Genomic DNA, 26,013 nt, shown 5'->3' with positions numbered 1-26,013 from the left:
GGCAGATTGCTTGAGCTCATTAGTTCAAGACCAGCCTGGGCAACATGGCAAAACCCCATCTCTACTAAAAATACAAAAATTTGTTGGGCATGGTGGCATGCTCCTGTAATCCCAGCTACTCAGGAGGCTGAGGCAGGAGGATTGTCTAAGCCCTGGAGGCAGAGGTTGCAGTGAGCTGAGGTCATGCCACTGCACTTCAGTCTCAGCAACAGAGCCAGATACTGCCTTAAAAAAAAAGAAAAGAAAAGAAAAAGAAAAAGAAAACCTATTTAATGATAGAATAGATGAAAACTTCCCAAGTCTAGCAAGAGATTTAGACATTCAGATACAAGATACAAGAAGCACAGAATTATCCAAATAGATACAATTCAACAAAGGACTTCTCCACAGCACATTATAGTCAAACTGTCAAACATCAAAGACAAAAAAGAATCTAAAATCAGCAAGAGAGAAGCATCTAGTTACCTATAAAGGAATCCCCATCAGACTAACAGTTACTTTCTCAGCAGAAGTCTTACAGGCCAGGAGAGAATGGGATGGTATATTCAAAGGGCTGAAAGAAAAGAAAACAAAACAACAAAAACCCTATCAACCAAGGACTATATACCCAGCAAAGTTATCCTTCAAAAACAAAAGAAAAACAAAGTCTTTCCCAGACATGCAAAAGCTGAGGGAATTCATTACTACTAGACTGGCCTTAAAAAGAAATGTTCAAGGGAGTCCACTGAGAAGCCTAAGAACAATACCTATCATCATGAAACACATGAAAATACAAAACCCACTGGTAGAGCAAACACAAATACACAGAAAAAATTTAAAAGTTACCACTACAGAAAACCACAAAACAATAATAACGGCAAATAAGAGAGAAAGGAACAATGGACAGACAAAACAACCAGAAATCAATTAATAAAATGAGAGGAAGAAGCCCTCATATATAAATAATAACCTTAACTGTCAATGGATTAAACTGTCCACTTAAAAAATACAAACTGGCTGAATGGATTTAAAAAACACACAGACACAACACAACTATATGCTGCCTATAAAAAACTCATCTCCCCTCTAAAGATATACATAGACTGAAAGTAAAGAAATGGGAAGAGATATTCCATACAAACAGAAACCAAAAGCAAGCATGACTAGCTATCTTATATCAAATGAACAGACTTCAAGTCAAAAGCAGAAGAAAGAGACAAAAAAGGTCATTATATAATAATAAAGAGATACATTCAGCAAGAGAATATAGCAATTCTAAACACATACGCACCCAACATTGGGAGTACCCAGATACATAAAGCAAATATTATTAAATCTGTATAATTTTAGATATATTATTTATAAATAATAAGTTTATTTATAAATACTATTTTTATTTATTAATAAATAAATAATTATAATTAAATATAAATACAATTAATTAAATAAAATTTATTTAATAACAATTAATTTAATGATAAATTTATTTATTATTTATAAATTATTGTTTATAAATGTATTTATTATTTATAAATAAATAATAAATAAATAGTATTTATTTAATACAGTAGTAGTTGAGAAATTGAATACAATAACAGTTGAGAAATTGAACACCTACTCTCATCATTAGTAAGATCATTTAGATTAAAAAAAAAATAACAAAGAAACATTGGATTTAAATGGCACCTTAAACCAAATGGACCTAAAAGAACATTTATAGACCATTTCATCAAACAGTGCCAGAATATACATTCTTCTTATCAACACATGGAACATTCTTTAGGATAAACAATGTTAGAGCACAAAACAAGCTCAACACATTTAAAAAAATTAAAAGCATATCAAATATCTTCTCAGATCACAATGAGATAAAACTACATGTCACTAACAAGAGGAACTTTGGACACTACAAATACATGGAAATTAAACAACATGCTCCTGAATGACCACTGAGTCAAGAAAGAAATTAAAGAGGAAATTTTTTAAAAGGATTGAAACAAATTAAAATGGAAATACATCATACAAAAACCTATGGGATACAGCAAAAGCAGTGCTATGAGGGAATTTTATAGTAATAAATACCTACATCAAAGAAGCAGAAAGATTTTAAATAGACAATCTAGTGATGCATCTCAAGGAACTAAAAAAGTAAGAGCAAACCAAACCCAAAATTAGTAGAAGGAAAGAAATAATAAAGATCAGAGCAGAACTAAATGAAGTAGAAACGAAAACCAAACAAACAAAACCAATCAACACTACAATGAGATATTATCTTACTCCAGTTTGAATGATTATTATTGGGCACAGTGCTCACACCCATAATCTCAGCACTTTTGGAGGTCAAGGCAGGAGGATCACATGAGGTCAGGAGTGGAGACCAGCCTGGCCAGCTAAAAATACAAAATTTTGAGCTCTACTAAAAATACAAAAATTAGCCGGGCATGGTGGCACACATCTGTAGTCCCAGATACTTGGGAGGCTGAGGCAGGAGGATCACTTCAACTCAGGAGGTGGAGGTTGCGGTGAACCAAGATCACACCACTGCACTCCAGCCTGGATAACAGAGCAAGATTCTATCTTTAAAAAAAAAGAAAAAAAAAGAAGAAAAAAAAAGGTTATTGTTGAAAAGGTAATAGATGCTGGTAAGAATGCAAGAATGCAGATAAGGGAACTCATACACTGTTGGTGGGAATGTAAATTAGTATGGCCACTATGAAAAACAGTATGGCAATTTCTCAAAAAACTAACAATAGAACTAGATACAATCCAGCAATCTCACTACTGGGTATTTATCCAAAGGAAAATAAATCAATATATCAAAGGAATACCTGCACTTGCATGTTAATTGAAGCACTATTCACAGTAGCCAAGATATGAAATCAACTGAAGTATCTATCAATGGATGAGTGGGTAAAGAAAATGTGGTATATACACATTGGAATACTAGTCAGACATAAAAAAAAAAGAATGAAATCATGTTTTGTGCCACAACATAGATGGAGCTGAAGGTCCTTGTGTTAAGTAGAATAAGACAGGCAAAGAAACACAAATATCTTATGTTCTTGCTCATGTGTGGTGACTAAAAAAGTTGATCTTTTGAAGGTAGAGAGTAGAATGATAAATACCAGAGGCTCAGAAGGGTGTGTGGGTGACAGTGGGGGAAGAAGAGAGGTTGGTTAATGTGTAGAAACATATAGTTAGATAGACAATGTAAGTTCTAATGTTCAACAGTAGAGTAGGATGACTATAGTTAACAATAATATTTTTTCTATTTCAAAGTAGCTAGAAGACAGGACCTGAAATGTTCTCAATACACAGAAATGATAAATACTCAAAGTGAGGGACACCCCAAATACACTGATTTGATCATTATAGATTCGATCCATGTAACAAAAAAAATCACATGTACCCTGTAAGTATGTAAAATATTCTGCATCAGTAAAAATCCATCACTTATTGATCTCTGCCTTCTGAGTTAAGTGGCTTTGTCCTGAATTTATAGTACTACCTTGTTATCCAAGGGGAACATATTTCAAGGCCCCCAGAAGATGCCTGAAATTATTGGCAGTACTGAACCCCATATATACTGTGTTTTTTCTATACATTCCTATGATAAAGTTTAATTTATAAATGGGCACAGTAAGCAATGAACAACAATAACTAGTAATAAAATAGAACAATTACAACAATATGTTATGATAAAAGTATATGCATGTGATCTCTCTTTCTCAGAATATCTTATTGTACTGTACTATTTTTGGCCACAGTTGACCATGAGTAACTAAAGCCACAAAAAACAAAACTGTGGCTAAGGGGGACTACTGTATAAGTCTTTAAAATTGGGTAAGTCAGTAATGTATTTACATATATGTTAAGCCTTTGATATATCACGTATCACACTGGACTACTAAAGGACATTTTTCTTCCAGAAAACCTCCTCATGAAAATGATCCTGCTTTCAGAATGACTGCAGCCAGATCAGATAGCATCTTTCATTGGTAACCTAGGCCGGTGAAGACTGGTATGCATGGGTATGATGAGGTTGGGTATGGGGTGCCACCAACGGCACATATGGTTGGTGGCTGGTGCAGCTGGTGGTAGTAATCCTTGCCCCTAAACGTCAGTGAACCTTCCTTGGTATCCAGACACGCCCTCCCGCTCTCCCTCACTTAACTTATTTGGTTACTTCTATGAATACTGCAGCTGCCCTACTATTTCAGCATCTTTTTTTTGAGAATTTACCAAGAACCAGTCTCTGTGCTCTGTCTTTTGCCCATTATCTCATTTTGTCCTCACCATTTTTTCAGATAGACACTAGGGTAAAGAGGTTATACCACTTGCCCAAGATCACAGAGCTCACGTGGAGGGCTGAAGACTTGAAACCAGGGGGGCCGATGGCAGAACCAGAGCTTATAACCCCACACTATGTTTTTCCTCCCTCGGGGAGGAATGTAATGCCTGCAAATCATAGCGTTTGGCCATAAAGTGGTGATTGAGAGGGCATCTCCTGCTCCCGTTCCTCCGTGTCACCTATACTAGGATGTGGCTTTCTGGCACAAGGCGGGAGAGAGGAAGGGTGTCCAGAAACCTTGGCTTTACTGGGGCTCTTGCTAAGGCTCCTCGGCTCAGATGCCCTGCCTGCGAAGCTGCCCAGAAGCACAGGGTCTTTTCAGCACCTCTCTGAGAAAGGTCAATGAAGTCCCCAGAACACTTTGCACACTTAGTCACCATTTGATCTGTGGCCCTGGGTGAAGAGAAAATAGAAAACAAAAACAAAAACAAAAAAAACAAGCTAACAAGAATAATGGGAGCATCTCGACAATCAGGAATAAAAGAGAAACAGAAAGAAGCATACGAGATGGTCCTGGGCTGTGTACATTTACTTTTCGGCATGAGACAACGCTGTTCATGGGTGGCCCTTGGTGGAACGGTGGAGGTAAAGAGGCTGTAAGTTCTCTCCGCAGTATCCCCCTCACACATGCCCTTACATATGTTTTCTGCATTAAGCATCATTTGCTCTCTCAACTTCCAATGGCTATTTAAATAAATGAGAATCAAGGGATTGCTTCTCTCTCTCCCTCTCTCCTCAACTCCATGAAAGCTTCAAAATACTAAATAAGAGTAACTGGCATTTATTGAACGCTCAGTATGCGCTAAGTACTAGGATAAACGTGCTATCTAATTCCATCTTCACAACTTTATTGTCCACATTTTGCAGATGAAGAAACTGAATCTAGAATGTCTTGCCCTGGGGTGCAATCCTGTCATTTGTATTGTTTATTTCTACTGATATGGAGGGTTTTGAAGGTGCATTTCCTCAAGCATAGGTGACAAATAACAGATGAGGGTCTGGTCATAGTTCTGCCACTTTGTACTCATGGAATTTGCACAAATTACTTCTTTTCCCTTCATGACCTGATGCTCCGATCGGTACAACTAAGGAGTGATCCCCCCAAGGTCCCATCTATTTCCACGTCTCTGCTGATTCCAAAGTGTCTGCCTTGTTTTTAAGTAAAGGGTTTGAACACGTGATCTACACAGGACGGTAGGCTCAGAAAGGAAGTTTCACCACCACCCTTTCCCTTCCCCCAGTTACTCGGTTTCCTCGCCTAGAAGGAACCACGGTTTCTGTTTCTTTGAGAGAAACTCTATGCATATACAAGTGTAAGTATTGTTTCCTGTTTCCTTTTTTTAACACAAATGGTAGCACAATTTATATGCTTTCTGCCCCTTGCTTTTTTCACTTAAGATTTTATCTTGAAAATTATTCCACTCTAGAGAGCCTTTTCCCCCATTATTTGAATGCCTTATAATCTATTCCCATTGATAGAGATTTAGATTCTGTTCACCCTTCAGTTTGCACACAGGCAAGCACATTCTACAGTGTATCTAAAGATGGGGAGAGCATGAGAGGTGTTAGGTGCAGGGTAAGAGGGGACAGCATCTTAGGTGATCTGATCTTAAAAATTCTCCAGCTGGGCGCAGTGGCTCACGCCTGTAATCCCAGCACTTTGGGAGGCCGAGGTGGGCAGATCATGAGATCAGGAGTTCAAGACCAGCCTGATCAACACGGTGAAACCTTGTCTTTACTAAAAATACAAAAATTAGCTAGGCGTGGTGGTGTGCACCTGTAGTCTCAGCTACTCAGGAGGCTGAGGCAGGAGAATCGCTTGAATCCAGGAGGCAGAGGTTGCAGTGAGCCGAGATTGTGCCACTGTACTCCAGCCTGGACAACAGAGCGAGACTCCATCTCAAAAAAAAAAAAAATTCCCCAAGACAACCCTCCAGTTTTCACATAATGAGAACTGGTAGAAACTGAGGGAAGAGGTGGGTGTGCGGGGAGTCTGGGATGTCAAAGGGAGGAAAAGCGAAAACACTGGGGATTGGCTCAAAGAGTTTGTGCAAGGAGGAATCAGATGTCATCAAAAGGGGAGCTGGCAAATCAGGATGGGCCATGGAATCAGGTCAGCAGCCAGGAGTGGGTTGCCAAGGTGACAAGGGTGAGAGTTAAGAAAATCAGAACTGTACAAAAAAAGGTGGAAACCAGAGGAGGCGCCAAGGGTTACAAAAGTATAAATCCTGAGGGCAGCTCAAGGGATTCTCCCCCAAAGCATGACAGGTGTCCCTCCCATGGCCTATGGGCTAACAGCCACTCTTAATCCAGTGGACGTGGGGCCCCCTTAACCCACTGTAGAGCCTCACACACCCCTTGTGGGGCTACAGCCTTTTTAAAGAAACACTTACTAAGACCCATAATCGTCCATGGAGATTTCCTGTGGGAGGCATCCTGGGCTTCTTGGATAAAAGTGACCTTTTACAGCCTTGGGAGTCCAGCCACTGTGGAGGAAGGCAGAACTCTCTTTCAGGAAATGTCTGGACATGAACCCTGCAGAACATACAGGGGTACTTCCCGTGCGGCATTCCAGGACTCCAAGGACATAACCATGGCATCGTGGAAGGAAGACCGGATTTGAATTCAGAAGAGCTGGGCTTGAGACTGGCTGCTGCTCTCTGCAGCCACATTGCCTGGGAAGAACTCCTTCCCCCTCTAATCCTGCATTTCCTAAAAGCCAGAAATGTAGGCCTTCTGCTCTGTCTAGCCCATAGTGTTTGCATGAAAGTAGATTAAATAAGGCTGGGTGTGGTGGCTCACACCTGTAATCCCAGCACTTTCGGAGGCCAAGGCAGATGGATTGTGAGGTCAGGAGATCAAGATCATCCTAGCTAACATGGTGAAACCCCATCTCTACTAAAAGTACAAAAATTAGCCGGGCGTGGTGGTGCACGCCTGTAGTCCCAGCTACTTGGGAAGCTGAGGCAGGAGAATCACTTGAATCCAGGAGGTGGAGGTTGCAGTGAGCCAAGATCATATCACTGCAATCCAGCCTGGGCGACAGAGCAAGACTTAGTCTCAAAAAAAAAAAAAAAAAAAAAAAAAAAAAAAAAAAAAAAGAAATTAAATGAAATAATAACTGCGAAAATGCTTTAGGAGACATAAAGTACCACACACAGGCCAGGCATTTGTGTCTTTGTTATTTTCCCCCATCTCTGTACTTTTCTCTACTGTTCCACAGAAGGTTAATCTGCCTGGTATAACTTCCTCATGTTACTGCTTCTTCACTTCCTTCTCTAAATTCCGGCATATTTCAGGGTAAAAGGTGGGGCTAGAGATAAAACTAGCAAAGCTGCAGAAGACAGAGATAGGATGTAGGGTGAGAGGGCGAAGAGAGAGGCATTAACCAGCAAAAGAATAGAAGAGGAGAGGAAATAAGGAAGACAAGTTAAAAGTGGAAAGGTGTGTGAAGGTCCGTCTTGCGTGGCTCACCTGCCAGATCCCTGGGTGCAAGGGCTGAGGCCGGTGGCCTCAGAAGCTGCAGATCTGGCAGAAGCCCTCCCTGTTAGGTGGCCAAGTCACATTCATCTCAAGTGACCTCCAATATAAACTCTCCCAGAAAGTCTCCCTTCATCATTTCTCTTTCTCTCTGCTAAGATAATGTAGCATTTTAAAGAGATAATGGGCCGGGTGGCTCATGCCTGTAATCCCAGCACTTTGGGAGGTCGAGGTGGACGCATCATCAGAGGTCAGGAGTTCGAGACCAGCCTGATCAACATGGAGAAACCCCGTCTTTACTAAAAAATACAAAATTAGCCGGGTGTGGTGGCACAAGCCTTAATCTCAGCTACTCGGGAGGCAGGAGAATTGCTTGAACCTGGGAGGTGGAGGTTGTGGTGAGCTGAGATCATGCCATTGCATTCCAGCCTGGGCAACAAGAGCAAAACTCCATCTCAGAAAAACAAAAGAAAACAAAAAAGAGATAATGGAAGTGGTCAGTCATGTGAATGATGAAACTAAGCTGCAATACTTCAGTTTATTGTTAATCCCAAAATCTTAAGATCACTAGATAATAAACTGCACAGTGTACAGAGTCACTTACAAATACTTATTGACAATATTCATGCAGACACATCTTTCACACATCTGGTGAGGATGCATGGAGAAATCCTTGTAAATGGGACAAAATGTTTGAGGTGAGGCCTGGCAGCCGTAATAGTGGTACAGCACAGTGTCCCCTTTATCCCTGCCCAGGGACCATCACTAAATGGAAACGGCTCAGCTTCTCAGGGAAGCAAACTGGCTAACTTCTCTTTTTCTGAAAGTGAAACAAATGTGCAACCAACACATGTTTATTGCACCACTATTTACAATAGCAAAGACATGGAACCAACCCAAATGCCCACCAATGACAGAATGGATTTTAAAAATGTGGTACATATACACCATGGAATACTATGCAGTCATAAAAAAGAATGAGATCATGCCCTGTGCAAGGACATAGATGAAGCTGGGAGCCATCAACTTAGCAAACTAACACAGGAACAAAAAACCAAACACTGCATGTTCTCACTCATAAGTGGGAGTTGGACAATGAGAACACATGCACACAAAGAGAGGAACAATACACACTGGGGCCTGTCGGGGGGTGGGGTGCAAGGGGAGGGAGAGCATTAGGACAAATACCTACTGCATGTGGGGCTTAAAACCTATATGACAGGTTGGTAGGTGCAGCAAACCACCATGGCACACGTATGCCTGTGTAACAAACCTGCACACTCTGCACATATATCCTGGAACTTAAAGTAAAATTTCTTTTAAAAAATCTTAATAAACCCAAAGATAGGTTAAAAAAAAATGCAACCAAGCTATAACTTTTAAAGTTAGAAGAAGAAAGTATTATAAATTGACGGAAAGACTGTCACACTATAATACAACGTGAAATAAAACAATGACAAGAGAGTGCTACTAATCTCGGGATGTTATGAAGTGTGTTGGACCACAATCAGATGCCCCACAGTCTTTCATATGTCAATTATGTGAACTCCATGCACACATTATTTAAACAATTTTATAGTTCAGATGGTGAAATGAAAGAAAACATGTCAGATATCAAGCCTTCAAACTCTTCCCTGCTTGTGGAGTAACTGACATGTATGAATTTCAGAATGATCAAGAAATCAAACCCAAAAGTATGACTCCTTTTCATTCTCTCCTGCACCTCAGTATACAGCAAAGAGCCTGATTTAGTGTTAGAAGGAGGAGAGAAAAACACACCAAGAAGTGTCCCAGTGGTTCTCAGCTTAATCTGCACATAGAATCACTGAGGCACCTTTCAAAAGCCTGTTGCCCACACCATCCCCAAACCCATTACATCAAAATACCTGAGGATACAGCTTCTGCGGAGGCTGAAGCAGGAGGATTGCTTGAATCCAGTTCAAGGCTGAGTGAGCTATGATCACATCACTGCACTCTAGCCTGGGTAACAGAGCAAGACCCTGTTCTAAATATCAATAATCAATCAAGCTCTTTAGGGGTAGAACCCAGGCCTTAATACTTTTTACAGTTTTCCATGTGGCTACAGGATGCAGACGAAGTTGAAACTCACTTCTCTAGATCCTGCCCACTTCTAGCCTCCCCTGAGCCACACCGGATCATTCCCTGTCTTTTTCTCTATGCTCCTTCTTGGTGAATCTGAGAAGAATCAGAAGGAGTTGGATGCCAAGGGCTTGCCTAAAAGCTGCCAACTCTATCGCCAGAACACAGTAGCTTAAAAATCATCACCAGTCTTAAAAACCAGGGAGAGTCTAGCTAGGATATACTGAGAGAGGACTGTGATCATCATGCCTTCTGGAATAAGTCTGAATAAGAGAGATGCATACCAGGGTTTAACCTGCCTCTCCAGAAAAGCTTATTACTGATACAACAGCTTGGTGCTTTAAGCCAGTGGTCCTCAAACCTTCGCGTGGATTGAAAACACCTACAGGGCTTCTTAAAGCACAGATTGTTGAGCATAGTCTTATAGTTTGTGATGTAATAGATCTGGTTGGGGGGGTGGTCCAAGAATTTGCTTTTTTTTTTTTTTTTTCTGTGAGGCAGGGTCTCACTCGCTTGCTCAGCCTGAAGTGCAGTGGTATGAACATGGCTCACTGCAGCCTGGCACTGCTGGGCTCAAGCAATCCTCCCACCTCAGCCCACCAAGGAGGTGGGACTACAGACGTGAATCAACATGTCTGGCTAATTTTTGTATTTTTTACAGAGACAAGGAGTCTCACTTTGTTACCCAGGCTGGTCTCAAACTACTGGGTTCAAGTGATTCTCCCTCCTCAGCCTCCCAAAGTGCCGGGATTACAGGCATGAACCACCAAGTCCTACTAGAATTTGCATTTTTAACAAGGAATCAGGTTGTGCCGATGCTGCTGGTCTGCAGTTCATACTGGCTGAAGTTGCTCAGACTATCTCATTTAGCTGTGTCTAATTATCAGTCACACCTGTCGCTCTCCACGTTTACCATGCATCAGCAACACCTGGGAAGTTTTTAAGCCCTAACCAAATAAGTTATTTGAGACTATCTGGGGGTGTGGCCTGGGTAACAGTATTTCTTAAAAGCTTCCCAAATAACTCTGGTATGTATGTATATTAGGTTGAAAATTACTGAGTTAAATCATAACTGAGTGGACTTTGTTTTAATTTGCCATTGTTCATGAAGACAGTCCTCATTAGTTTTAAATGTAATTAGAGAAGCTTACACAGAAGGCTTTGGGAGCAAACTAATGGAGTATGCACCATTAGTTTAACTCTTGATCGCTTTTTAAAAATCAATTGTTCAGCATCTGTGGAATCTGATTGTGATATAGCCAGGGACAGAATGGGACTAAAATGAGAATAACCATACCAGACTCATCAGGACACAGCCTGGCTGTGGGAGGCTGATTATGTTTGCATAGAGATGCTAACTTCAAGTGGATAGATGATACCACTTGGACACTGTTGCTCATGGTCCATGCTCAGTGGAGCTGCAACACCAATGCTCACAGACTATAATGATGGTGCAGAGACACCATTACTCATGAACTGCAGATGGTGGCGCTGGAACACCATTTCTCATGGACTGCAGACAGTGGCGCTGGGACAACATGACACATGAACTGCAGACAGTGGTGCTGGGACACCATTTCTCATGGACTGCAGACGGTGGCACTGGGACACCATTATGCATGGACTGTAGATGGTGGCGCTGGGGTACCGTTGCTCGTGGACTGCAGATGGTGGCGCTGGGACACCGTTGCTCGTGGACTGCAGATGGTGGCAATTGGACACCGTTGCTCGTGGACTGTAGACGGTGGCACTGGGACACCATTGCTCATGGACCACAGATGATGCTAAGAGGACACTGAAGCTCGTGGACTGCAAGTACTGCTCTGAAGTGCTCTGCACTTTTCTCTGGTTCACTTGGTTTCCAAATGGTACTAACTTATTATTTATTATCTGAAATTAATTCATTTGTGTGCTTGTCCACCACCTGTCTACTCCACTGTTTTGTACATATCCCAACCACCTGCAGCCCCATCTGCTGTGTGTGGAAGGAATGACTGGAGGGAATGTCCGGTAGGCCTGGTGGGTCTGTGGTGAAATTGCCAGTGATGCTCTCACCTCTTTCCCCAGAACCCGATCCCCTCCTCCCTTAACAAATTCTTTTCAGTCATACATGCATAGTGTATCTCTAGTCACGAAGAAAGAGAAATCTAATGTGGCTTTCTCTCAAAAAGCTATCTAAATTTTTCAAACATACTAGAGAATGAAGGAATTGCTTAATAGCAACTTATGCCTCCTAAATGATGAGATTTCATGTTTATAATTTTCTTGGCAGGAGCAATGAGGGTGGTCCCCACATTTGCCCCCATGTAAAGGACAGGTGACTTGATTCTCTCTGGGAGCAGGACTTGGGAAGAGGGGGGATTGCTGTTTTCTTATAAGCTCAGTTGTTCTACATATTTGCGAATTTTATTAAATGAAAACCTTCGCCTAAAATGTTTTTTTCTGACTAATTTACTTCAAGAAGATACTGGCAGTATAGATAGGTGGTTGAACAGATACAAGATGAAAGATTGAGGGTTAATGGCAGCATGTAAGTATAGAAAAGTATGTGAGATCATCAAGCAATGCCTGTGTTTTGTAAGCTTTTTCTCTTCAGCTACCAGGTAACTGGAGGTAATGATGCCTTACATCAGAAGAACGTAAAGAAGGGATTCTTTTTTCTGGTTTCGAGGAGGTTGTATGGTAACACACGTTCAGGCAGTGGTCTGCTCTGGGAAACTACTTGTGAGGGTTTGTTATATTTTTACCTCCTTGACTTGAGACGCACACCTGCAGGTGTAATTTACTGTCAGATTAAAACATGTTTTACATGGGGAGAACCCACAATGTTCAGATGTCCTTTTCATTTTAAACTTTTCATTCTGATGTCTTTTTAAAGAAAGCTCACATTTAATCAGATTTGCTCAGGCCCTGAGGCTGTTTCTGGTTTGGAGTACTCACTTGAGGAAGCTGCATTTTTGGCCACCTGACTACTTTTTATACGCTGGACCTGGCAGTTTTAAAGAATGTGTATTTTTATGAGAAAGAATACAAATACACTTTAAAACCTTAAAAAAGTTCTTCGTACCATCGATAGGATAAGAGACATGAAAGTGCTTTGAAATGAAAAAGAAAAAAAAAGTCTTATTAAATGATAGTTATTGCCAAACTGAATACTTTTCTATTTTTATTATATTTCTATTTTGTTTCTTCTTTACAAGAACCAATTTCAAAATTACAATTTGAAAGAGTAACTTGGAAACAAATACTCCCAGCCATGCCCTTGCCTCAACACATTTGCCCTCTACCTGGCCTCTGAGGCAGGGTGGGAAGACACCACCACCCCATTCCATAAGTGAGGGGGCTCTTTCATGGGGTGCAGGGGCATCCCATTCCTTGCTTAGCTCAGCCCAAGCTCAGCATTGCCAGAGAGAGCGACTGAAAGAGACAAATGCAACCATAAATAGTAGGTATGTGTTCGTGGTAAGTTAAAGAACAGGAAGGCGGGGAACGCTGTGGGCTACCACCTCAGGGGCTTGGTCACCACCAAGAAGGAAGGAGGAACAACAGGGAGAGGACATCCACAGGGAGGCTTGCACCAGAGTCTCCATCGCCAGCCTAGGCAGGAGCACGGGAGAAACAGCATTTGATGCTTTCCTACAAGGGGCTGCAGAAGGACACAGATTGCTCAGGTTTTGAAGTGCTGTGTGAGGGGAGCAGAATGGTGGGTCGGATTTCCTTGGATCAGCTAAGCCTTGAACAGGTCCCTAAATCCACTGGGCTTCTGGTCCTATTTTACTGCTAAAGAGAATCAATCCTGCCCTTCCAGCCGGAACAGACTCCTAGGCTCAAGCACTCTGAATTTTAGTATCATGGCTGGAGCTATTGATGTCATACTAATCTCACTCTCTTTGTCAACTTCTCTTGTGCATGTATTAATACAATCTTATGATTTTTTCCTAATTTAGTTTTTAATGTAATTACATTAACAGATTTTTTTTTAAAGTTGACCTGCTCTTGAATTCCTGGTTTTATTCTAAATAATCATCAGAATTTTTTTTTCAGAAGTGATTTCTTGTTATTTGAATGGCTGATCTAGGTCTCAGCCTAACTATTATTCTAATATGTAGCGTACATAACCAACATGTCTATGACCTCGGTGATGAAGCAGGACCAACACAGAGATGGTCGTTGCTTGATAAAAGACAATCTCAATCTTAAATAAAACTACTAGATAAAATACAGGATGTCTAGTTAAATCTGAGTATCAGATAAACAATGAAACATTTTTTGTATTAGTATGTCCCATTTAATATTTGTACTAAATACAGTAAATTGTAAAGGACATCCTTATACTAAAGAAAAGTATTGCTTATCTGAAATTCACATTTAACTGGTTGTCCTATGTTTTTATTTGCTAAATTTGGCAATCTTAATCATAAATAAGAAAATAAGCATAAGTGTTAGAAAAGGATATAGCAGTTTTTAAGTGAATGAGTCGCGTGTTGTCAGGGAATAACAACAACACACCAGCAAACCTTGGCAACCATTGGAATCCCGTTTCTGAAAATCACAACATGGTGGAAAGTAGAAAATAACGATGATGGATCTAACTCATAGAAAACATAGAAGTAATTCAGAACAAACTAGATTTATTAGTTTTAAGGAAAAGAAACCGGAACAATGACCAAAATACTGTTGTGTTAGGTAACTCTTCTTTTAACCACCTTCTTTAATTACTCAGGAAATATTTCTGTGTTCTCCTCAACAACTAAGGTAGATTTTCCCGTGAATTTTATGTTACACACACACACACACACACACACACACACAGCCAAAAATGAGCCAGGCATAGTGGCACGCGCCTGTAGTCCCAGGTACTCAAGAGTCTGAGGTGGGAGAATTGCTGACCCAGGACTGCTGTAAGGAGTGAGAAAAGAAAAGAACAGTAACATGCAATGAGCAGGTGGTAGAGAAAGATTCATAACAAAACACTGGAAGGAAGCAATCAGAGTCACAGTAGGACACCCAGAAGAAAAGAGCATCATGAAGATCAAGGATAGGAGAGCTGCAATCACTGATCAATTAGGACAAATGCTATGGAGAAAAACATAAACTAAGTGCAGATATGGGTCCCTTGGGTTTAGCTGTTAGGAGGCACTGGTGATGGAGACAGAGCAATTTGAATTCTGTACCCGACACAGTAGCCACATGGCAGAGGAATGAGAAATGAATGGAATGTGAGAAAATGAAGGTGTATTGACCACCTTCAAAGAGACTGGGAGACATGGAAAACAAAGATGAAGGAGAAGAAGAAGAACTCACAGCCTCTCTCATTACTTTTCATTATGAAAGTATACCTGGGGCCAGATGTAGTGGCTCATGTCTATAATCCCAGCACTTTGGGAGGCCGAGGCGTGAGGATCACTTGAGGTCAGGATTTCAAGACCAGCCTGGCCAACATGGTGAAATCTTGTCTCTACTAAAAATACAAAAATTAGCTGGGCATGGTGGTAGGTGCCTGTAATCCCAGCTACTCAGGAGGCTGAGGCAGGAGAATTGTTTGAACCCGGGAGACGGAGGTTGCAGTGAGCTGAGATGGTGCCATTGCATCCAGCCTGGGTAACAAGAGCGAGACTTCATCTCAAAAAAATAAAAAATAAAAAACAAAGTATACCTACTGAAAATAATAGAGAATGCTTTAACAAATAACAAGGCACTCATCCCCTAATTATCTTAAATTTTATCATATTGACAAGAGCAGAAGTTGGCAAACTTTCTCTTAAAAGGCTAGCGAGTAAACATTTTAGATTTTCTGGGCTAAGAGGCAAATACCAGCACTTATTTATATAAACATTAAAGATATAACCATTTACAAATGTAAAAATCCATCGTAGCTCAAGGGCTTGGGAAAAAGGAAGCTGGCTGTATTTGGCCCATGGGTCTTGGTTTGCTGAGCCCTGGACTGCCATCTTTTTGCTGACAGAAACGATATTTTAGATATAATTGAAGCCCTCATTATGCCCCTCCCTGATCTCATTTCTCTTCCTCACTCATCAAAGGTAAATATTCTCCTAACGTTACTGTGTATCATTCCCACTTTTCAAACATGTCTGTATTCCTAAGCAATATATAGCATAATTTTGGATATTTAAAAAATTTTAATAAATATAATTATTCTATGCATAATAATCTTTATTTCCTTTTTTTCCAATCCCACTTCTGCATAATAACTTTACTTATTTATTTATTTTGAGACAGAGTCTCACTCTGTCACCCAGGCTGGACTGCAGTGGCACAGTCTCGGCTCACTGCAACTATTGCCTCCGGGGTTAAAGTGATTCTCCTGCCTCAGCCTCCTGAGTAGCTGGGATTACAGGTGCATGCCACCACGCCCAGCTAATTTTTGTATTTTTAGTAGAGATGGGGTTTCACCACGTTGATCAAGCTAGTCTTAAACTCTTGACTTGAAGTGATCTGCTGCCTCTGCCTTCCAAAATGCTGGGTTTACAGTCATGAGCCAGCATGCGCAGCTGCATAGTAATCTTTAAGTGACTTTTTTGTCAACATGGCTTTTGAGACTGATTCACCTTGATACATTTGGCTCCAAATCATTAAATTTACTTATTCTGTAGTACTCATTCTGTGACTATACTAAATTTTATTTTTCCTTCTTTTGTTGATAGATATTTAGGTTGCTTTCATGTCGTTTTGTTTTTCATTTTTACAAACAGTGCTATCATTAACAACCTCAGCCGTATCTCTTGACTGCACATTTGTGCCTGTTACAGGAATAAATTCTTGGGATTGTGGAGTATGAACATCTTCTGTTTATGTAATATTTCCAAATTATTCTCCAGAATGGTTGTGTAGAAAAAGTTTATTTTACACATAAACTGATAAACGTAGCAACCTAAAAGTTCTCCCAATGTGCAACACCTAGAAATGCTGAACAAAATATAAAAAGCAATCTTTTAAATGCATAAAGAAATCTCAAGAAAGTGAGAAAATGCCTAGGGTTCAAGAAATATATATATTTTTGAAAGCTTATAAAGGAAGTTGAAATTCGGAGTTATATCTACCGATGAAGATTTCCTCAACAAAGGTGTGGGCCCAGGGAGTTAGCAGGCTATATAATGTTTTCAGGGAGCTCCTGTCCATTCACTGGGTCAAGAGTTAAAGCTAAAACTTCAGACTACGGTATAAAGAAAAAAAAGTCACTGAAATGACTTTGGCGAAGTTCAGAGTCAGGTCAGCTACCCCACACTGATCTTGCCGTCATCCTGACACCTGTGCTACCTGGGCCCTCCTGTGAGTTTCAATTTGGATTGATCTATTCCTTTCTTCTTTCTCGGGAGCAATCAGTTCGGTCTCCTTGGTGACCTACTTCGGGTATCTTACTTGGCTCCACTGCTGGCTCTGGTTGCCAGCTTACCCCTTCATGGAGGCTTTGTCGCTTCCCCCTGCAGCTCTTGGAAGCTGACCTCTGATGCCTGCCACTTCCCATTCAAGGCTGGGGTTTAGGCCCAATCCAATTGTGGGCTCCCTTAAGCACACCCCTGTCTCAGTTTCTTCCAATTCCTAGTTTGTAATGACAAGGCTGGGGTTATATTAAAAAAGAATTGGAGCTTAAAGCACTTTATAGTAGCTTGGTGATGGGATCAGATAATTTGAGGTTCTATTAAGTAGGGTGAGCCATCCTTGGTGTGCCAGGTTCTGGGCCCCCAAAATTTCTATCAAGAATGGGAGGCAAAGCCGGTTGCAGTGGTTCATGCCTGTAATCCCAGCACTTTGGGAGGCCAAGGTGGGTGGATCACCCACGGTCAGGAGTTTGAGACCAGACTGGCCAACATGGTGAAACCCCGTCTCTACTAAAAACACAAAACTCAGCCAGGTGTGATGGCATGCACCTGGAATCCCAGCTACTCTGGAGGCTGAGGCAGAAGAACTGGCTTGAACCTGAGAGGCAGAGGTTGCAGTAAGCCAAGATCGCGCCACTGCACTCTAGCCTGGATAACTCTGTCTCAAAAAAAAAAAAAAAAAGAATGGGCAGCAACAGATATGACAAGCAGCAAGATTATGTCTGTACAAACTTTAGCTAAAAGTTACCAAATAGATAATAAGATGTTTAAAATAATGGCATAAAAGAAGGGATAACACAAGGGAAAACACCCCAAGGCACAATGTGTATAAAAGAAAGATTTTCTAGAAATGCCAAATAATGATGACTAAAATTAAAAGCCCAATGGATGGATTGACCATCAAGATAGACAAGGTGATTGCACTAATCTATCCTCGGACTAGTGGGGCAGAGTTTGTCTCTCCGTGTCTTTGCCGACTTTTGAGAGTAGTACAAACTAATACAGATAGGAACGCTGCAGGTCACATTGTCTCATTACAGAATTGAGCCCATCCCAGCCAATATCGTCCCTCTTATGGTTTCCTGGGATTCCAAATTTGAGACCCAGACGGACTTGAGAGCTCGTCCTCTTGGTCTGGTTTTTGGGGAAGTCCCTGAGAGTATTTGGTCGTCGGGGCCAGCAGGGCTCTCCCACACTGACTTCCTGACAGAAGGCTGCTCTTCCTCTCTCTGGTTCCCACACCCAGAAGCCTGTTACCCAGTGGCTTTGACATTCTGCTTTTCCTGCTTCTAGTCTTAAATACACTAATCCCCAGATTCTCTTGTGCGCCCTCTGCACCTCTTTCAGCCCCTCCCTTTCTCCTCTGCTGTCCAGGTTTAACCCAGCTCTCATCACTCCTCTTCCTGTCAGCCAGTCTGACCCAGTGCAAACAAATGCAGCTCTAAAATCAACATGCAGCAACCATAAAGCCCAGCCAAGAGTTCTGTGCTGCACCTACAGCTGGAAAGTTTCAGCAACCATGGTTTTCTAAACCAAAGCTAGACATGTTGCCTGGCAGAGGCTGAAAACCCAGAAGCAGTATGGAGTATGGTTAGAGTATGGACTCCTGAGGCAGAATCTTACTTAGATTCACTGCTTAGCTGTGTGACCTTGGGCAAATCACTTAGCCTCTCTGTGCCTCAGTTTTCTCAAATGTAAAACAGGGATAATAGTGCCCACCTTATAAGGTTGTTCAGAGAATTAAATGAGTTAGTGTATGTAGTCTTTAGAACAGTGCCTGACCTATAATGAGTGCTGTATATGTTAGCTACCATTGTTATTAATACTTGAAATTGGCACTGTCCCAGGAAATAGCAGATGTCAGCCATGTTCATGAAATTAGATATGAGATAGTAGAGTGTCAGAATGCGTAGCCTTACTTACAAAGCTAGTATTTTCTTCTATTCTTTCTCTCCTTCTCAAGATTTATCCAATACTTATATGGTTCTTACTCTTCTAAACCAGCCCAGGAAATCTCCCATTCTTCTCTGTTTGCACCAAAACCGTCATGGCATCGTTGTTTCTGCCTCATGCCCTTTAGCTCTCCCTCTGCAACCATTCTGCTTGTAGCAGCTAATAAATCCCATGCTTTTGGTATGTAGAAAGTTGCTCTTGGTTTTGTGATAGTGCTAAGTTGACATTGACAGGCATAGGGTAAAGAACAGAGGTAGGGACACCCCCGCCCCCTTCACTCCATGAGCAGAATGTCTCCTTGAGTTTGAAAGTCCTTAGGATCCTACACTGCCCAAGACACCTAGGCCCAAGCTTTCCTTTATGCCCACCCATTTGGTTACAGTCCCAGAAAAGCTGCTTTCTTATTTCTCTCCTGGTGACTTCCAAGTGAATTATTTCTCTTGGCATAGAACTCAATTCTATGTCAGGCTAACTCTTTATATAAAGAGAAGAGAAAAGGGGCCGGGCATGGTGGTTCATGCCTGCCATCCCAGTACTTTGGGAGACCGAGGTGGGTGGATCAACTGAGGTCAGGAGTTTGAGACCAGCCTGATCAACATGGTGAAACCCTGTCTCTACTAAAACTACAGAAAAAAAAAAAAAAAAAAAAAAAATTAACTGGGTGTGGTGGCATTCGCCTATAATCCTAGCTACTCAGGAGACTGTCAGGAGAATCACTTGAACCCAGGAGGTGGAGGTTGTAGTGAGCCAAGATTGTATCATTGCATTCCAGCCTGGGCAACAAGAGCAAAACTCCATCTCAAAAAACAAAAAATAAAAAAATAAGATAAGGAGAAGATGTCACTGACTCAGAGGTAATGGTGCTGGTCTCATCCAACTGCAGATATTATTTCACGTTACCTGCTTGTTAATAAAAGCTGAATTTGGGATGCATCTCAGAGTACGCTTGCAAACAAGGCATCAGGCCATTCAGCAGGTCAGATTCTTCTAACAAACGTCCGCAGGTATACACCTGTGACACCTCGAAAGTAACTCATATCCTGAAGCCTTAGGCAATATTAGCTAAAAGTGATGTACGTTAATTAATTCAAAGAATCTTTAATTTAAAGTCACCTTTGCCATGACTAATCATCTCAAAGGAACAGCTTTTATTAAACAGCTTTTTGCAAGTGGACATTTTTCAAACATTGGGAATCCCGGCAGGGCCCAATTAGCACATTGGGTTATTTAGATAATCCCCACACTCTACCGAAATGCAACTTTTCGTCTTTAACTTCTCGTTACATTCCAACACTACCTGTTTTGATGAGCTATCAGTTTTTTGTAATCAGCCTCATATTCATTCTAGGGATGATTTTCATATTTATCAACAATTCTTTTCTAATTTATGCTGAGCCCTGACAGGATTTTGGAAAGTCAAAGATGAACTACACAGGATTTTCCCCAGAGTTATTCACAGCCAGTTGGGAGGCATGGACACAATTATGGTTCAAAGTGATTAGCAGAAGTTTAGGTCTACGGGGGCACAGCAGCAGGTACAAGCAGAGGTCCAGGGAAGGGGCAGAGAAAGGTGACATCAAGGAGATCACATTTAGTTTGAGCCTTTTAAGGTGATATAAGAATTCACTAGGTAGGAAAAAGAATGTATTCATTATAGGCAAGAGCCATAGAGTGGAAAGACACCTGGAAGAAAATGCCAATGGGAAGGAGGTTACAGTGAGGGTCTAAGGAGCGAAAATGAGGAGCAAGCGAAGGTGCATAAATGAGGGGTCTGTAAGGGGAAGACGGGCATGATCAGATTCAGGTGTCAGAAAGGGACCTTGAACCGAGTCTCTTTGGATTCTCCTTTTGCATCTCCTGAACTGCAGACATCAGGATTCAATCATTTTTTAGAAGCTTAAAAAAAAGTTCAGGCTTAAACTTGACATCATGGTAGAATATGGAAAGAAAAAAGAAAAAGAAAAAAGAGTTCAGGCAAGATAAATTCTTATTAAGGGAGTGTTTGAGGCACCTGTGGCAGTGTTGCGTGTTAGAAGAGGTGGAGGGAGGATGGCTAGGCTTTGCTTCCCTGATGTCCTACTAGGAACGGTTCCAGAGCTTTTGGTAATGACAGTGACTGGTTCCCTGGGTGGGGTTAGGGAGGGCAAAGAAGCCAGGAGAAGAAGCCAGAAGAGCTGACTAGTGGTGAGACCCAGACATCTCCCTCCTTCCACCCCCGTTTCTTCACCTGTATGCCCAGTATGGTTTGAGCTGCATCATCTTCAAGTTCCCTTCCAGCTCCAAAACATTGGGCATAAAACAACACATCGCTTCCAAACTCACTCTGAACACTAAACTCCATTTCAACCAGACATCATTTCAGTTCGAATGGTTTGCCTTCCACTTTCTGTTTTCTACCTCAGATGCCTGGGGAGACCACATGGAGAACACCCAGGGAAGGAGAAATTGATGGGGTGGGGTGGCCGGGTGCTGGCTGCTGACCTCCAGGGAGCTGTCACATCTGTTAGATTGTGGCGGATGTCCCCCATTCTATCTAAAGAACTGTAGCTCGAGAACTTTCCTTTTGCGTGAAATACTGCCCTACACTAGAAGCAGTCTGACAGAAACAATGGGCAGCAAGTGTATTTACCCAAAGGCAAGTCAGCAAGAGAGGCAGCGGAGGGTGCTCCTGCTTGTTGTAGCAACTAGCAACGGTGTAAATCAGTTGTTCCTTTTAGCTCATAATAATGAGATTCAGTATTTTGTTTTCTCCAATACCTTTGATTGGCTTCAATCATATTAATTTTTCAAACAAATCTTCATTAGGAACAATCAATGCAAAAAAAAAATCTGAAAAAGTAACAAGATTCAATAAAAGTAAATGAAAGACCTTACTTGATGTGTTAGAGGGAGTACCTGGTAAACACTTTCCTGATTCCTTTTTGTTTTTAAGTGTATATCTTTTCTTTAGTATGCTTTCTAGTAGTGAATTTTCATACTCCAGTTTTTCCAGGAGATTTTAGAACCAACAGATTTCTCAGCCTACACTATTAAAAAGCAAATTAATCATGTCTCTATTTCATCCGATTGAAGCTTTTTTTTTTTTTTTTCCTTTTTAACATGAAGTGCCAAAAATGTTTATGGCTTTCTTAATATGCCCGTTAAAGCTGGTAAATTACAGGGACCCACACATCTTAGAAGACAAAGACTGCAGGAGGGTTAAATGAAGCGAGAGAGCTGGAGCCAGATTCGACAGCTGCAGCGAAGTCCCCCCTCCATCCCGCCCCGCAAAAAAGAGAGTTCTAATTTTCTCCACTTCTTTCACAGAAAGGATTAGACTTTCTGGGTGTCACCCTCCCCGGCAGAGTTCTGTAGCCTCGAGCACCCTACCAGCCTTCTCGATCCTCCTTCCCGGCAGTGGGAAGGGGAGGCGGCTTACCCCGGCCGACGGGAACGAGCGCGATCACCAGGGCGAAGACCAGGGCTGCGCGGGGAGCCTGCATGTCCATTCGCCTCGGCGGCGAGCTCAGGATGCTGCGCCGGGCTGCAGCCTCCCTGAAACGTGAACATTTCCTGTTTCCTGCTTGTTTGGGTCGGTGCTAACTTGAAGGAGAGGTGTTTGCCTGTTTTTTAGGAAGTGATGTAATTCTGCAGGAGCCTGTCAGACCAGCAAGGATTGCAAAAGAGAAGTTGCTGTTCAAGCACGGATTCAGTTAGCACGCCTCTCCAGCTCTTTGGAGTCCCGGCCTCCAGCTTTTGAAACCGTCCCGGGGCAACAGTGTCCTTTGCTCGGATGTCATTCGAGATCTGGGACTGGGAGAGGTCCTGGACCACGTGCATTCTCACTCTGTGATTTTGCTCATCCTCCAGGTGAGGCTCCAGGGCTGCCTAGAGCCTAGGGACATGCTGTCCAGTAGAACTTTCTGCCATGGTGGAAATATTCCAAGTCTGTGCTGTCCAGTACAGTAGCCATCAGCCACCATTGGAAATGAGGCTAGTGCCTACGGAATTTTAAATCTTACTGAACTCCATCCACGTGGCTAGTGGCTACTGCGTTGGACAGCGCAGGCCTAGACAGCAAGGACAACTGCATCATCAGAAAACCACTAGACTTCTCTCCAGCCTCCTTCCTCCAACCTTGAAAGCCTTCCTCCCACCAAGGCCCACGCCAGAAAAAGGTGGATGCCAAACCCACACCTGAACATTATGTTGGGCTTCCCCAGAGAGAAATGATCTTTCCAAGGTCCATTTCCAAAGGAGAATATGCTCTGAGGGTAGAGGGAGGGGTGAATCTGCATCTCACCTTCCTTTCTTCTTACTTGGCAATCCGTTTCTCAGACAACAAACAAAATAGGACTGAATTGAAATAGAATAAGGGTGGAAATCCTACCCAATCGAAACCACACAGGAAGGCAGTATTTAGTATCCAGGGGAGATCAGCATGTGTTCGGCATTCTGTTGGAGGCCTCTCCCTTGCTTTAGGTCTAGGGCCTAAGCATACAGGATGCAGTTTCATAATTGTGGTGCCAAGAGAGACAGACAGATGGAGAGAGGGGTAGTGTTGAGGCAGCAGACACATCTCGTCTCTAAACCTTTCCCTGCAGATTACCATCTGAGTCACCACTTCCCGTTGCCTGTCTTCAGTGATCTGGTTGGTGCAAACACGTGAGGTGACTGGAATTCCTTAGCCCCTGACATGGCTGTTAATTTTTTTCTTTAATGCATTGCTGCTTTTCAATGTCATTAATCACTGTTTATCTCAGTTCTTATCCACAAGAAACAGGTTGATGATTCATGTAATGATCAGCTTGTTGATCGAGTTACAGTATGCATTTTAATGTTTTAAACTGGCGATTAAGTCAACTCTTGATAAAATATGCTTTTTGCACCACAGGTGACAGGACAGAACAAACAGCAGGAGAAAATAGACATGCTCAAAACTGGATGATTGATTTGAAAACAACAGAGAAAGAACTGTTAATTAAACACTTGCTGAGCATGTGAATAGACCACAGGCTCCAAGACCCGCTGGTGCTGAGTTGGGGTGGCAATTATTCCTGTACAAGCAAGCGTTTTCCCAGCTGTGACACACACGTGCAAGAGAGCAGGCCCAGGGCTTGGAAGTTCTCTTCATTTTACCATGTATGCCCTATTAAACATTATTAAATGTTATTAAAACATTGTTGAATCCCAGGCTGGAGGCCAATGTTTGGCAAGGGAAAGATTGTCAGCCTTCGTTTCTTTAATCTCCAACTTCAGCTCCCTGTAGAAGCTTTTTCAGTCAAGTAACTATGGATTGGACCACAGACTGTCTTATTCTGTGGCCCTCTGCTGAGCCCCATGGTATGGCCAAACAGTTCATTACAGTTTCAACAAGTGTGCTATGCATTGCATCTGAGCAGTGTGACACTAAATCAGAAGGGGGTATAAAATAAACCAGGGCTGCAGAGAAATCCTGCCCAACCATGTAATTTTCTTTTGACCCTTGCACTCTCTAAGACTCTTAGCATGATTAAGCTGATCTTAGGGGAAGAAAATTACTATCATTGATCAGAACATGGTAGCACCTCAATGATCTCTTTGCTGCAGTTAAAATCCCAGGGAGGCCGTGTGTTACGTAAAGGGCTATTTACCTCTGTTTTAATGTTTGCAACCATTAATTTGGGCAAGTAGCCACCTGGCCTCAGATTAAATCCTGATGAACTGGTGGCAGGAAGTCAGGGCCTCAGCACCAGCTGTGGGGCATAGGGGAACCTGGGAGTGAGTGGCACACAGGTAGAGGTAATGCCACTTTGGAGCCTGCCATTGGCTGTCTGAAAGCAGGAAAGAAATATGGTGCTTCATCACATTCAGGAGGGCAGGAAAGGACACTGGTTACCACGTCTAGGGACTCTTTGTTACTTTCCACAAAGGAGTCTGACTTTTACAATCAACTGCACTGCCAGAAGTGACTATCATCCAACACCCCTCCCCCACCTACCAACTCCATGGGCCATAACAGAAGAGGATTCCAACAGAACAAATCCAGGCAAGTGACAGAATCTTCCAGTGAGCGCAGGTGGCCTTCCCCACATTCCTCTTTACACTCCAATCCTGCCATTCCCAGTACACACAGATATGCACATGCACTCAGATATACACACAGTTGCCTCTCACACACATTCATGTACATGGTGGAAATAAATGAAGACTAACCAAACGAGAGCAAGCAAATAAAACCAAGCAATGGCTATTTAATTCAGAGCTTGCCATAGCAAGGAGGTCAGTCACCATCACTGCATTTTGGCAGAGACCCAAAGGCAGGCCGAGGCGTGAGAAAACAAAAATTTCTCAAGTTTTATCTATCATGCATAAAAATCCCCTCAAATATTACAAATGCAGAGTCCTGGACCTCAGCTCTAGTGATTCTGACTCAATAGTTCTGGCATAAGGTCTAGGACTCTTCATTTTAATGAGCTCCCCCAAATAACTTTATAGTGGATAAAAGGAAGCCTGGGCATGGTGACTCATGCCTATAATCCTAGCACTTTGGGAGGCCGAGGCAGGTGGATCACCTGAGGCCAAAAGTTCAAGACCAGCCTGGCTAATATACTGAAACCTCATCTTTACAAAAATACAAACATTAGCCAGGCATGATGAGGGGGGTACCTGTAATCCCAGCTACTTGGGAGGCTGAGGCGGGAGAATCGCTTGAACCTGGGAGGCGGAGGTTGCAGTGAGCCGAGATCCCGCCATTGCACTCCAGCCTGGGAGACACAGCGAGATTCCATCTCAAAAAAAAAAAAAAAAAGGGAAGGCTCAGATATGCCTTGAAGGGAGGCTGCTGGCATG

At 42.1% G+C, this 26,013-nt stretch overlaps 1 protein-coding gene across 2 annotated transcripts in view; it reads right to left on the bottom strand.

The window, feature by feature from the left end:
- The window catches only part of TMEM154 (transmembrane protein 154), a 59,878-nt gene extending 36,946 nt beyond the window's left edge, over nt 1-22,932 (bottom strand). Inside the window, exons 1-2 of one of the 2 annotated variants that reach the window (XM_074396820.1) lie at nt 22,622-22,722; nt 6,724-6,816 (exon numbers count right to left, since the gene is read on the bottom strand). In XM_074396820.1, coding sequence (XP_074252921.1) covers nt 6,724-6,733 — 10 coding nt within the window. In that variant the 5' untranslated portion in view covers nt 6,734-6,816; nt 22,622-22,722. Of the gene's footprint in view, nt 1-6,723; nt 6,817-22,621 lie in introns of both variants that reach the window. The other variant, XM_003927972.4, reaches the window with a different exon arrangement.
- Between the last annotated feature and the right edge of the window lie 3,081 nt (nt 22,933-26,013).

The sequence above is a fragment of the Saimiri boliviensis genome, chromosome 3 (genome assembly GCF_048565385.1).
Source record: "Saimiri boliviensis isolate mSaiBol1 chromosome 3, mSaiBol1.pri, whole genome shotgun sequence".
NCBI classification, from domain to species: Eukaryota; Metazoa; Chordata; class Mammalia; order Primates; family Cebidae; genus Saimiri; species Saimiri boliviensis.
This window is presented reverse-complemented; position numbering and strand designations above follow the sequence as displayed.